This window comes from Astatotilapia calliptera, chromosome 18 (assembly GCF_900246225.1).
Source record: "Astatotilapia calliptera chromosome 18, fAstCal1.2, whole genome shotgun sequence".
Lineage (NCBI taxonomy): Eukaryota > Metazoa > Chordata > Actinopteri > Cichliformes > Cichlidae > Astatotilapia > Astatotilapia calliptera.
The window spans coordinates 4,253,613-4,266,102 of record NC_039319.1 but is presented as its reverse complement, the minus strand read 5'-3'; the positions used below and the strand labels follow the sequence as shown (position 1 = coordinate 4,266,102).

Here is a 12,490-nt window from a genome sequence, read left to right as displayed (position 1 = left end):
TTCCATGTTTAGATGAAGGTAATGGTCAATGCCTTTTGACAGGGGAAAAACCTCCACACAGAAGAATCTTACTTGGCTGAATCATAAATTATTCACCATGATTAAAACTGCAGATGAGCAATAATCTGCATTTTATTTTAGCCAAAGAGGAATGTTTCTGTTTGTCTGTGATCTGACTTTTTCTGCTGGGTCCAAATTTCATTTTATCCTGTGTAAGTTTGTTTCTCTTCCTGTTAACTAGCAAAGTCAAAATCACCTTGATTCATTTAACTTTAATTCAATTATAAATGTAATCATTTTATTGAACAATTAATTTCATTTCAATGAAAAACAATTACTTAAAAGAAAGAGATTAAGTTGGAGAGAGACATGTGGCCATCTTTTAGTGAGTTAGACCCTGATTAAGGGCTATTTTTAAAAGTAAAGCCCATCTCTCAAAGTCCCTGCCGGCCTGCCTCCACCTCGGGAAGTCTGTGGGTGCAGACGGAGGTGAGGAGCACCACAGGCGGCAGAGAACTGTCTGTAGCCCCGGAGTGAGGCGTCGTGAACCGAAGCAGACAGCGAACTGTGGCACAGTGCAGAAAACCGAAGCTTTCCCTCCCTGTTTGGTTTTGATGTGTCTCATGAAAGTCTATTGTTAAAAGTTTACCTTTAAAAAAAACGGACGCACTTGTTTGATTAGCTGCTCTCTGATTTTAGCCTGTTAGCTTACAGACTGAGCTCAGATCGTTCCTGTGTTAGTTCATTGAGAACATCACAGTTTTACATACCTGCTGCGTGACTTCATCTCGGGTCTCCGGCTGATATACAGCAGTCTGAGCCAGTGGCGGATCTCATCATCCTGGACGACTGTTTTTAATGTTTTTAACCACGGAGATTTCTTCTGCATCATCAGTCTCTCATTGTTAAACTCTCCCAGAAACTGAAGACAGTTGTGCCATTTCCGCGCTTCTTCTTCTTCTATTGAGTAGACGGCAGACTACACATGTCCAAGGGTAATACTGTCCTCCTCAGGCCATTGGCATCAAGTCAAAGCCTTAAAGTCTGGTACTTTGCGCATGGTCATTTTTTACGAACAGCAGAATCACAAGACAAAGCGTGCCAATGTTTATACTTTTCACTGTGACTGCCAAATAGATGAAAAAGTAGATGTTAAAAAACAACTTATAGTTTTGTCATTGGGCTGGTAGAAAGCTATGAGTTTCTGTCCCTTTGTCTGACCTTAGAGACTTATTTTAAAAGGAAACATTACAATCCTTTAAAGCAAGTATTTTCACCTCTGTTCCCCCCTCTGTACTTAGCTTTTTTGTTGTCATGTCAGTAATTGTCCAGTTGATGGCTCCCTTGGATCACAAGCCTGTCTCATGAGTCCAAGTGAATATATTCTTAATAAACAGCTTTGAAGAATTTGTGACCAACTTTGTTTAATTCGGAACATCATCATCATGAGTCAAACTCACTCTTGGATCTACAAAATATTTAACAAAAACAAACATCACTGAATCATAAGGTATTTGCTCCAACTCTTAGTCCAGAAACACATGAGTGAACTAGATCAGCTGCTCCTCCAGTTCAGCTGTGGATTTATATCATTATTTATATTTGTAAAGTGGATATGCAGTTTTTCAGTACTAATATAAGCATTTTATATCATTGCTTTATTGACAGATGTTTGGTGTTCAAGGTCAGGCATCAGTTTGAAAAAAACAAACAAACACACTGAGTTGAACTTGAACTTCCTACTGACAAAAACTAAAATTGGTGCAAAAATAACCAGAAACATATAAGAAGCATCCTGGAGGTGCTGCAGACAAGATAGGACCAATAACATGTCAACAGGAAATCCTTTTTACTAATTTGTTTATTTCTTTTTAGATTTTTACTCTCCATTTTAAGCCATGATGTTTGCTGATACTGTGTTCCTACTGTTTGTTCTCATTAATAGTTCTGTTTTTAACATTCTGTGCTGAAGCTGGAGGAAATGTTTCTACAGTGTCAGATGATACAGCTCCAAACTAAATAAGTGACTAACTAACGATGCTTTAATACACTTTACTATAAATTATGATATAGTGCACTTTCTTAAAATTTCTTATTGCTCTGTAATTAATTGTTTTCTTTATAAATGTACAAATGAGAATAAAATCTGTGTGATAAAGGAAGGTCTGTAGACTTCTCTGTTAAGATCAGTGAAGAGAAACAACAACATACAAATACCTAAGAAAAATATTCAGTAAACATTTAGAAGATAGAGAAGTTTATGTTGTCATGTGGAGAAATTTTTCAAATAAAAATATCCATAAGCATTGATAGTCTCCATGGCTGAACAGACACAGGAAAGAGCTCCACCTATAAAACGTAAAAACATCAAGACAACATGTTGAAGATGTCGAGGTACTGCCCATAATGTTTGACTGACATCTGATTTATGTGCAGCACATAAATACCACAATAATGATGGAGAGAAACTAAAAGGGAACTAAAATACAGATTTAAACTTACAACAATATGAAAGACTTCAGTCTATTTCACTTTAATCAACTCAGCAGTGGCTCCATAATAAAGCCTCAGTCCAGCATAGAGCGGCTGAGTGAATGTGGTCTGGACTCTGTGGAGGAGAGTCATGGTTTCAGAGACGCTGTAGAAGGACAAAATACCTGCTCTGTGATCCAGGTACACTCCTACTCTGGAGGAACGAGGACCTGAGACACGAGTTTGGATGTTGTTGTACCAAAATGTAAAACTGTTGTTGATACAATCTAATGACCAAGATTTGTCATTCCATCCAAAGGCACATTCATTACCACATCCTTTTCTGCTGATATTCTTGTATGCAACTGCTACATAAACTCCTTCCCCTCTCCACTCCACCTCCCAGTAACAACGTCCAGTCAGACTCTCTCTACTCAGGACCTGACGCCATCCAGTGAATCTGTCTGGATGATCAGAATAAGACTGTTGTTGTTCCATAAATGTTGCTTTTCTGTTCCCCTCTGATAATAACAGCCGTTTGTTTGCTGTGTTTGGATCCAGTGTGATTTCACATGAATATTTTAAGAATCCAGCTCTGGTCTTTGGCTCTGGTGGATCTGACAGTGAAACATCCACTTCAGTGACTGTCAGTGAGATGTTTGTCCATTGCTCTCTCAGAATGTCCTGTAGTTTATCTCTGACCTCTGACACAGCTGCTATCACATCCTCAAAGTAGCTCAGAGGACGGATATTGATGCTGGATGAGTCTGTAGACTCACTGAGTGCTGACAGTGAGGGGTAGTTGTGCAGAAACTGGATGTGATCCTCTGTGTGTGAGAGCTGCTTCAGCTCAGCATCTTTCCTCTTCAGCTCAGTGATCTCCTGCTCCAGCTTCTCCTGAAGCTCTTTGACTCGACTCACTTCAGTTTCCTGCTGGGATCTGATCTGCTGCTTCACATCAGAGCTTCTTTTCTGGATGAGATGGATCAGCTCAGTGAAGATCTTCTCACTGTGCTCCACTGTTTGATCAGCAGACTGATTGATGGCCTCCACCTCCTGTTGAAGCAGCTTCACATCTTTCTCTCTGTCCTGGATTCTCTGCTGGATGTTTTGTCGACTCACCTCCAGCTCTCTCTGCCTCTCAGTCCTTTCTGCTGCAGCTGAGACTGTGTCGTGGCCTTTATGTTCATCCACAGGGCAGAGATAACAGATACTCTGCTGATCAGTACGGCAGAACATCTTCTTCACCTCATCATGACGAGAGCAGATGTTCTCCTGGAGCTTCTTGGAGGGCTCCACCAGCTTGTGTTTCTTTAATGAAACTGCAACTATATTATGAGTCTGAAGGTGTTTCTCACAGTAAGATGCCAGACAGACTAAACAGGACTTGAAGGCTTTCATTTTTCTTCCAGTGCAGACATCACAGGCCACATCTTCAGGTCCAGCATAGCAGTGATCAGCAGGAGCAGCTTGGAGTCCAGTCTTCTTCAGCTGCTCCACTAAAACTGCTAACATGGTGTTTTTCTCCAGGACAGGCCTCGCTGTGAAAGTCTGTCTGCACTGAGGGCAGCTGTAGATTTTCTTCTTTTCCTCTTCATCCCAGAAGCTTTCAATACAGTTCATGCAGTAGCTGTGTCCACAGGGAAGAGTCACCGGATCCTTCAGTAGATCCAAACAGATCGAACAAGAGAAGGTTTCTCGGTCCAGCTGAACACTTTTCTGCGCCATTTCACCCAACAGTGTCAGTGACTGTGTGAGTTTCACTTCCTCAGAACTGAAACTGCTCTGATCTAAACAACATAGGTTTCTGTAGCGAATGGGATCTGTCAGCTCTTATACGTCACCACATGTTGGTTGCACCCATCTTCAAACTGCAGATCAGAAGGGGAGGGAACAAGGGAACATGTGGACAGAGAGGAGGTGCTGAGTTAGAGAGCAGGAAGAGGGAGGGTTATCAGACACTAATTCAATCCTGGAACATGTGAGCCTGTGAGTTTTTCATTTAAAAATAGCACTGCTCAGCCTTTAAAGTTGTTAAATAAACTTAACATTTAAAAGACAATCTTTTTATGTAAATTAGTTTAAATGATCATTTTAGTCATTACAGGATATCAAATACTGCAGCTGAACTAAGAAATTGTTGTAGAAAAAAGCAATAAAAGGTCGTTCCCCCTCTGTCCCCTCCTGGTCACCTGTGCCTCAATTTTATGAGATGAGATGGATCAGCTCAGTGAAGATCTTCTCACTGTGCTCACTGTTTTATCAGCAGACTGATTTTATTCCACAACCTAGACATCCACATTACTCACACTCTCATAACACATACATATAGGGCCTTGGGATCGGGCATGTTATACGGTGTCCAGAGGACAGTCTTTGTATTCAACCTCACCTCTGGCGCCGGTGCCCACCTCTCAGTTTTAAATGCATGTAGACATTGAGGGTTCTCAGGAGAGGCCGTGCTGTACAGTACATGTACAGTGTCCATTTGTGTCTGTATCCAGGTTGGATGAGCGCCGAGTATTTGTATATGTGTGCATGAGGGTGGGAATGCATGTTTAGGTCTGTGTGCGCCTATTCGTCTGTGTCTATATGTCAGCTCGGGTCTTAGACTCCACCCCCTTGGAACATCTCAGGCCCTCCAAGGTATGGAGGCCTATTTCCCCTCACCACACTCCCTGCTGGTGGTTGATGAACTCAGACATCGGTGCATACTTGGTGTCCAAGGCTGGGCGCTCAGGTCTGTACCAGCTCACTCCCCGGTACGGCTGCTCTGTGGGGCCTGGTGCCTGTGGCTCGGTCGGGCCCCTTGCGGGGGCTCGATTCACTCTGGCACAGCTGACTGCCGGCAGAGCCCGCGTGTACGTCACTGCAGCCCCCTCTGGCTTCTGCTCTGTGGCTGTTGGGTGACCCCTCATCTGGGGTTCTCCTCAGCTCTTCCCAGGAAGGTGGCACGGTTGCCCCTCCGGTGGTCCTCTTTGGGCGCTCGCACTCTGGGGGCCTCTGGATGTCTGGGGCCTGGATCTCCTCCATGCCTGCTTCATGCCCTGGGGGACGGGGCTGTGGCTCCCCACACCAGCAGATCGTTACATGGAGAAGCCTTTTGAATAGACGAGCACTCATCCACACAGGTGTTCACACACACAAGCTACACCTTTCTTGGCTGCTACCTCAAACCACATTATGCGATGTCAATCTTGCGTGCTGCACAATCACATTCAGTATTTAATATTTACTGTTATTTACACTTAGCTAGATTATTGCAATGGTGTTGTGTTATTATGTTGCTCTCTTTTTTGCTTGTTTTCTCTTATTTTCTTCTCTCAACAGGTGACCTGGGAGATATTTTTTAAGTGCCCTTTCTCACTGTCCCTCTTCCCCTTTTCTTCCTTCCTTCCTTCCTTCCTTCCTTCCTTCCTTCCTTCCTATCCCCCAGTCATGTCTGTCCTATCTGTAACAACTGAAAATAAATTAAAATAAATAAATAATAACAAAGGTTGATCAAATGGACCAATATGGCAAGGCCGTGATGGTCCATTTGGTAAATTAAGTTAGTTGGGCATCTTTTTTGGCCTTCAGACAATAATTCTGATGGCTAAAAAACGAAACGGGACAACAACAAGAAAAGAAAGAAAGAAAAAAGTAATAAAAATGTATCTAAAACATATTTTAAGATGAATCTTTTTATGACTGAGTAAAAAAAAAAAGCTAAAATTCGAGTGCAGTGTTGAGTAAAATGGTTTTATTAAAATTTAATTGACCCTTTGAAATTATTTGTTGGAAGTCTTAAATCCCACTGAACAGGGGAAGAGAAAGAGACAGAGACACAAAGATAGCAACACAGAGGTAAATAAACATGGAGACAAGACACTGAGAATAAGACAGAAGGGGAAATGCCCAAAGTCTCATATCTCTGACAAGTTAAGTCACTTTTATTCATAAAAAAACCCAGAACTTAAATATAATTATAAACCCCACATAAACATAATCATAAAACAATTAAAAGTATAACATACCAAAAACACATCAAATGGAGAGTGAAGCAAATATTATTAATAACAACAAATGCACATATTAATAATATAAACCAAAATCCTTCAATAAAAAGGCTACAAACAGAAACAACAATTTGAAACAGCAATAAGAAAACAGTGAAAGTGACTACAGATATAGACCTTCCTAGGGAGGCCTGAAGTGCAAACATACCCTCTACACTCCCTTCATAAAACAGGGGACCATGATTACCACCATAGTTGGCCGGTCTGAAGGCACTGACCTCAACTTCCATACAATGTTTGAGCAGGACAACCAGGACAGACCCACAACATACAGAGCCTTAAGTGACCGCAGGCAAATCTCATCCACCCCACCACCACAGTGATGGGCAAGTCTCCCTGCCCACTGTACAAAATGTGCTTCACAGACGTTGTTTCATGTTGTAAAGATTGTGCCTTAAAAAAATAGCCACAAGAAGTTTTAAAGAAATCTTTATTTCACTTTTAAGACACATAACCAACACCAACATACGAATCAACAGGATGAGCACATGCTGAAATTCAGTCTTCATGAAAATCAAGATTAAATCACAAAATGTTTGGTCTCATGTGTGTTTCTTTCCAGCTTTGACTCTGTGGAGTAAAACCTCTCCACTAAACAAAAAAATAAAACATCTCAGCAACTTTTTTGTCACCTCCACAGCTCAACACGATACAAATATCACATCAAATGAATGTAAATACGTGTTTCATCTTCATTACAGGTTTTAATGGAATATGCAACAAACAGAATTAGGGCTGTGACATATCATATGATCTGCAATAATACTGGTATAAATGTTTACAAAAAAGTGTGTTTAGAGGAACATCATGTGTTTGCATTCACCCCAATGAGTCAACCCCAGTCATGTCTCACAGCCAGAGCCATATGTCGGGCTCCAGTCACAGTTTGGTAGCTGAATGTTCGCAAAATATGCAAGAAAACTTTTCCCACTGAAAGTGAAAAAAGCAAACCTGTTACAACACTTTAAGCAAAAACACACTTGAGTACAACCGGGCTGTGAAGGCACGTGAGCAGGAGATACTAGCAGCAGTGATGTGCGACCCAAAGGTAAACAAATGATTCAACCATGCATCACTGGAGCACTCGCGAGTTACATTTCATATAACAGCAAGAGCAGTCAGTGGATGGAAATTACTGATGTGCTACACGGTGGAAAAGCAGGAGGTTAAAAAGCTCGACCCAAGATGAAACAAACCAGGTAGAATTTCTTTTCCTTATATGACAGAATTGTGCAGGCTCCGCATTACAAGGTTATTTTGGATATTAAGCTAGAGTGTAAGCACTTGTAATACACTTTTCTTAAAACTTCCAGGAAAAACACCCCTGAGGATACTTATGTGCTCATATTTCATGTATGCCGTGTCACTAACATTGCACTATAATGTTGTTCATAGAGTATTTAAAGGTAGAATGGGAGGCAGAGCCTTCAGCTTTTAAGATTAGACTTAAAACTTTCCTTGTTGCAGATGGGGGTCCCTCCCTGAGCCTGGTTCTGCTGGAGGTTTCTTCCTGTTAAAAAGGAGTTTTTCCTTCCCACTGTCGCCAAAACGCTTGCTAATAGGGGGTCATATGACTGTTTGGGTTTTCTCTGTTTTCATTGTATTATTGTTGGGTCTTTACCTTACAATATCAAGCACCTTGAGGTGGCCACATTTTCACACTTTGAATTAGCTAAGCTGTCATCAGTGACAGCAGCTCACTGGAAGAGAAAGATGGAAAATCCATCATTTACTTACACATATAAATGCTGCTGCCTGCCGAGCTGATAAAATGTACATTATTTTTTTAAACGTAAGTTTCTTGAAATATTATTTTGAGGCTATATCTCCCACCCCACATACAATAAACAATACAGAGAGTTTTTAATGAAGGAGGTCATCTGATCTGCTCTGATCTGGCTTCTCAGTGGACTGCTTCATCTGACAGTTCTCCCACTTTTAACTAGTGTGAATCCTCATGTGTCTTTGTAACTGTATCCTCTGAATGAAGCTTTTCCCACAGGTGCTACATGAATGAGGCTTCTCACCTGTGTGAATTCTCATGTGAGTTTTCAAGTTTATCATCTGACTGAATCCCCTCCCACAGGTGCCGCAGGAGTGCAGCTTCTCGCCTGTGTGGCTTCTCTGGTGTCTCTCCAGTGTTGGTTTCTGACTGAAGCTTTTCCCGCAGGTGCTACAAGAATAAGGCTTCTCACCTGTGTGAACTGTCATGTGCTTTTTGAACGTTGATTGGTCTCTAAATTCTTTTCCGCAGATGCCACAAGAATACGGCTTCTCACCTGTGTGGATTCTCATGTGAGTTTTCAAGTTTATCATCAGGCTGAATCTTTTTCCGCAGGTGCTGCAAGAATGTGGCTTCTCACCTGTGTGAACCCTCATATGTCTCGTTAGTTTGGATCTGTACTCAAAGGTTTTTCCACAAATCTCACATTTCACAAACTTTTTACTTGTGTCAGTTTTACGCTGACTCTCTGACACAGGAAAGTTGTCTTGCTGATCTCTGCTCTCTGGTTCAGGAGAGCTGGAAGAAAGGAGATGTTCACTGTCCAGCTCTGGCTCACTTTCCTCATAAGTAGGAGCCACCATGAAGATAATAATGCCTTCAGTCTCCTGCTTCACTACAAGCTGATCTACGTCCTGACTGGTGCAAGGTTCCTCCTCTTCCTCTTTTATCTGTGGAAGCTCCGGATCCTCCTGGTCGAGGCTGAAGTTTCTCTCCTGGTCCCCAAAAACCAGTTCCTCCTCACATTCATGCTGTTGTGGGAAAGCTGAGGTGACAAATGGACAAAATTACTTGTCTTAGATAAATATAGAAGTATAACAAGAATGACTACTCGGCAGTGGTGTCTACAGCTGTCCATTTCCAACTCTACAACAGAGTTTAATCAAAATATCATCCGAAATATCATCATATCATTTACCCAGACCTGGAAACTGTTAAAATAAGATTTCATGCACTCACTTCTAACACGTTAGTAAATTTCTATGCACCAATCACAGTTTGTCCACCAATTACTGTTGGAAAGATGTTTATGTAAATGATAAGACAAACATCAGACAGAAGGGGAAATTTAAAAGTAGGATTAAAATATGGGGATAAAAAGCAGCGAAGCTCTCAGAAAACCTCGACTAACAATCAGCTGAGTTTATTTAAACACTGGCCTTGAAGAACTCTGATGTGTTTCCAAAATATCTTTATTGAATGAATTAAAGTCATATTAATTTTTAGGTAAGACCATTACGGTTTTACATACCCCTGCTGTGTAAGTTCATTTCAGGTTTCCAGATGTTATCCAGCTGTCTGAGCTGCTCTTCTTCAGTCCAGATGAGGCCTTCGTCCTCCTGTTTGAGTACAATCTTTTCTACGTCATCGCTGATGCAGAGTTCCTCCTCTTCCTCTTTGATCTGTGGAGGATCTGGGCCCTCCTGGTCCAGACTGGAGTTCCTCTCCTGGTTGGAGACCTGCTGGTCATACAGGCCCTCCTCTTCCTCACACTTCATGTTAGGGGGAGATCTTGAGGAACAAAGGGTCACTGAGGAAAAAGGTTAATAATGTGATGACAGGAAAACACATCTGAGCAAATATAGTCCACTCTGAGCATGTCCTCATATGGGAGTGAAATTTAAACTGTACAAATGTGAAAAATGAAAGTGTAAGTTACTCTCGAGCTCTGATACTCTTATTAGGAAAGTTCAGAGTACAAATCATTCAGGTAGCTGCTGCCAGCTTCACGCTGCAAGTAAATGTTTGTCATTGTTGTAGATTAAACTGAAAATCTCACAGTGCCATAGCAGATAAGTACCAGTCAGGTTTCACAGCCAGTCATTGCACAGAATCAACCCAACTAAAGTCATCAGTGATCTGAAGATTATTAGGGACTCAGAGTTTCAGTCTTAGTTCTATTTGATCTCATTGCTGCCTTTGATACTGTTGATCATGACATTTTAAATCAAAGGTTTCATCATTTAGTTGGTTTAACTGGACAGTTCTCAATTGGCTCTCGACCTTTGACCCAGTTAAACCTCTCAGGTCATCAGGTTCAGATCTGTTAACTGTTCCCAAAATCAGATGTAAGTGTGCTAAGAGTGTGTTCAGTTACTGTGCTCCTGTTCTTTGGAGCATGCAGCCATAGTTTGCCTGCTGTGGCTGCATTCAAAACTAACAACTATGTTTCCATGCTTTGTGAATAACACTGACATCTGTGAGATTTGAGCTGATTTAGTTCGAGTTAAGACTGTTTATTAGAACATTACAAAGTTATTTTAAAAACTTCATCATTTTCTTGAACCCAAATATAATTCAGTTGAAAAATATACATTTTAACATGATGTGAGGATGGTGGGGGAGGCACGATGGTCTTGTAGGGTTAGACCCTGATTAAGGGGTATTTTTGAAAGTAAAGCCCATCTCTCAAAGTCCCTGCCGGCCTGCCTCCACCTCGGGAAGCCTGTGGGTGCAGACGGACGTGAGGAGCACCACAGGCGGCAGAGGACTGTCTGTAGCCCCGGAGTGAGGGTCAGAGAGCCGAAGCAGACAGCGAACTGTGGCACAGTGCAGAAAACAGAAGCTTTCCCTCCCTGCCTCCTTTATCTTAATCTTCTAAATAAATCTTCTATAAAGGCACTTTCTCTCGGTCTCAAGGTTTGTTTAATGCTAAAAGTTTACCGTAAAAAAGAGACGCACTTGTGTGATTAGCCGCTCCCTGATTTCAGTATGTTAGCCTACAAGCTGAGCTCTGATCAGGTCCTACATGAGTTGTATTCTTGTGTTAGTCCACTGAGACCATCGCAGTTTTACCTGTTATGCGTAACTTTATCTCGGGTTTCCGGCTGATATCCAGCAGTCTCTGCTGAAGGTTGATCTCATACTGGACGATCAGACGTTCTGTTAACCTCAGAGCAGATTTCTTCTGCAGCAGTCAGCCAGTCTCTCCACTATTGCGTCAAACCCTGAAATGTTTCTCAGTCGTAGCACAAAAATAAACTCTTCCAGCTAACAGTCCGTCACACATGAAGCTAGCATCCATCAGAGCCTGTGAGCAGCACGAAGCAGCGCCCCACTACAGCAGCTGCATCCATAGGCCGTGAAGGCCGAACCGAGCGGCTTTAAATGGGACTGTCTCGCTTACGTCGCGCTGTGCCTGTTGCCTAGCAACCGCCACAGAAGCGATTCATTGGTATCCGAGGCCGAGAGACGTTCACGGACAGGTACAAGGTCGTTAAGCTGGGTCCTGGAGCCAACAGCAATGTTAACACCGACGACATGTAAATTGTATGTTACACTTGGGAAAAATGTATCAAAAGTGGAAATAAAATATTTCTTTATTCATTTGCATTTCATTTATCCCTTTAACTCTATTACTTCTCTGAGACAAATATTTGTCTTTGAATATACTGCACCAACTACAACCCCCTGAAACCTTTATGCTTGTATTTAACAGTGGAAATACAAACTCAGCATTCATAACAGGAGTTCTAGAATAACACATGAAAACTTAACTAAAAGATGTTTAAACAGAACTTGAAAACTGAGAAACTTACAGAACTCAAGGAAACAGACTGTAGACCACGATGTACCATTTTATGAGATGTTTACTGGTCATGTTAAACCATGGTGATTGCTGATACTGTGTCCCTGCTGTTTGTTCTCATCAATAGTCCTCTTCTGTTTTTAACAGAAGCTGAGGGAAATCTTGCTACTACAGTGTTGAATGATACAGCTCCAAACTAAATAAGTGACTAACTAATGATGCTTTGATCCAGTTTACCAGGATCTATGACACAGTGCACTTTATGATAAAGGCTTTATTCAGCCTAAAAACATGGCAGAATGTAAAACATGTGGACAAACTGAGCTGAGGTGCTTTAACCTCCTCTACATCCCTGTTAGCAGGATGAAGGCGCCCTCTTGTGTTGTGCATCAGTTTCAGATTTCACTTGTTAACCTGCAGGAAGACAAA

At 41.7% G+C, this 12,490-nt stretch overlaps 2 protein-coding genes across 3 annotated transcripts; both read right to left on the bottom strand.

Annotated features, from left to right (window-relative positions):
• Positions 1-1,407: 1,407 nt before the first annotated feature.
• On the bottom strand, positions 1,408-5,038 carry LOC113010242 (tripartite motif-containing protein 16-like). Of its 2 annotated transcripts, none has more exons than XM_026149227.1 (2): positions 4,865-5,038; positions 1,408-4,343 (listed from the first exon to the last, which is right to left on the bottom strand). In XM_026149227.1, the coding sequence occupies exon 2, from the start codon at positions 4,198-4,200 to the stop codon at positions 2,524-2,526; it is 1,677 nt and encodes a 558-aa protein (XP_026005012.1). In that variant the 5' UTR covers positions 4,201-4,343; positions 4,865-5,038; the 3' UTR covers positions 1,408-2,523. The 2 variants fall into 2 exon arrangements, with proteins under 2 accessions (XP_026005012.1, XP_026005013.1); XM_026149228.1 differs by lacking the exon at positions 4,865-5,038 and having other exon boundaries at positions 1,408-2,349; positions 2,503-4,499.
• A 3,107-nt stretch (positions 5,039-8,145) lies between these two features.
• LOC113010298 (zinc finger and SCAN domain-containing protein 2-like) lies at positions 8,146-11,645 on the bottom strand. Its single transcript, XM_026149320.1, has 3 exons — positions 11,329-11,645; positions 9,785-10,063; positions 8,146-9,298 (listed from the first exon to the last, which is right to left on the bottom strand). The coding sequence occupies exons 2-3, from the start codon at positions 10,029-10,031 to the stop codon at positions 8,469-8,471; spliced, it is 1,077 nt and encodes a 358-aa protein (XP_026005105.1). The 5' UTR covers positions 10,032-10,063; positions 11,329-11,645; the 3' UTR covers positions 8,146-8,468.
• Positions 11,646-12,490: the final 845 nt, after the last annotated feature.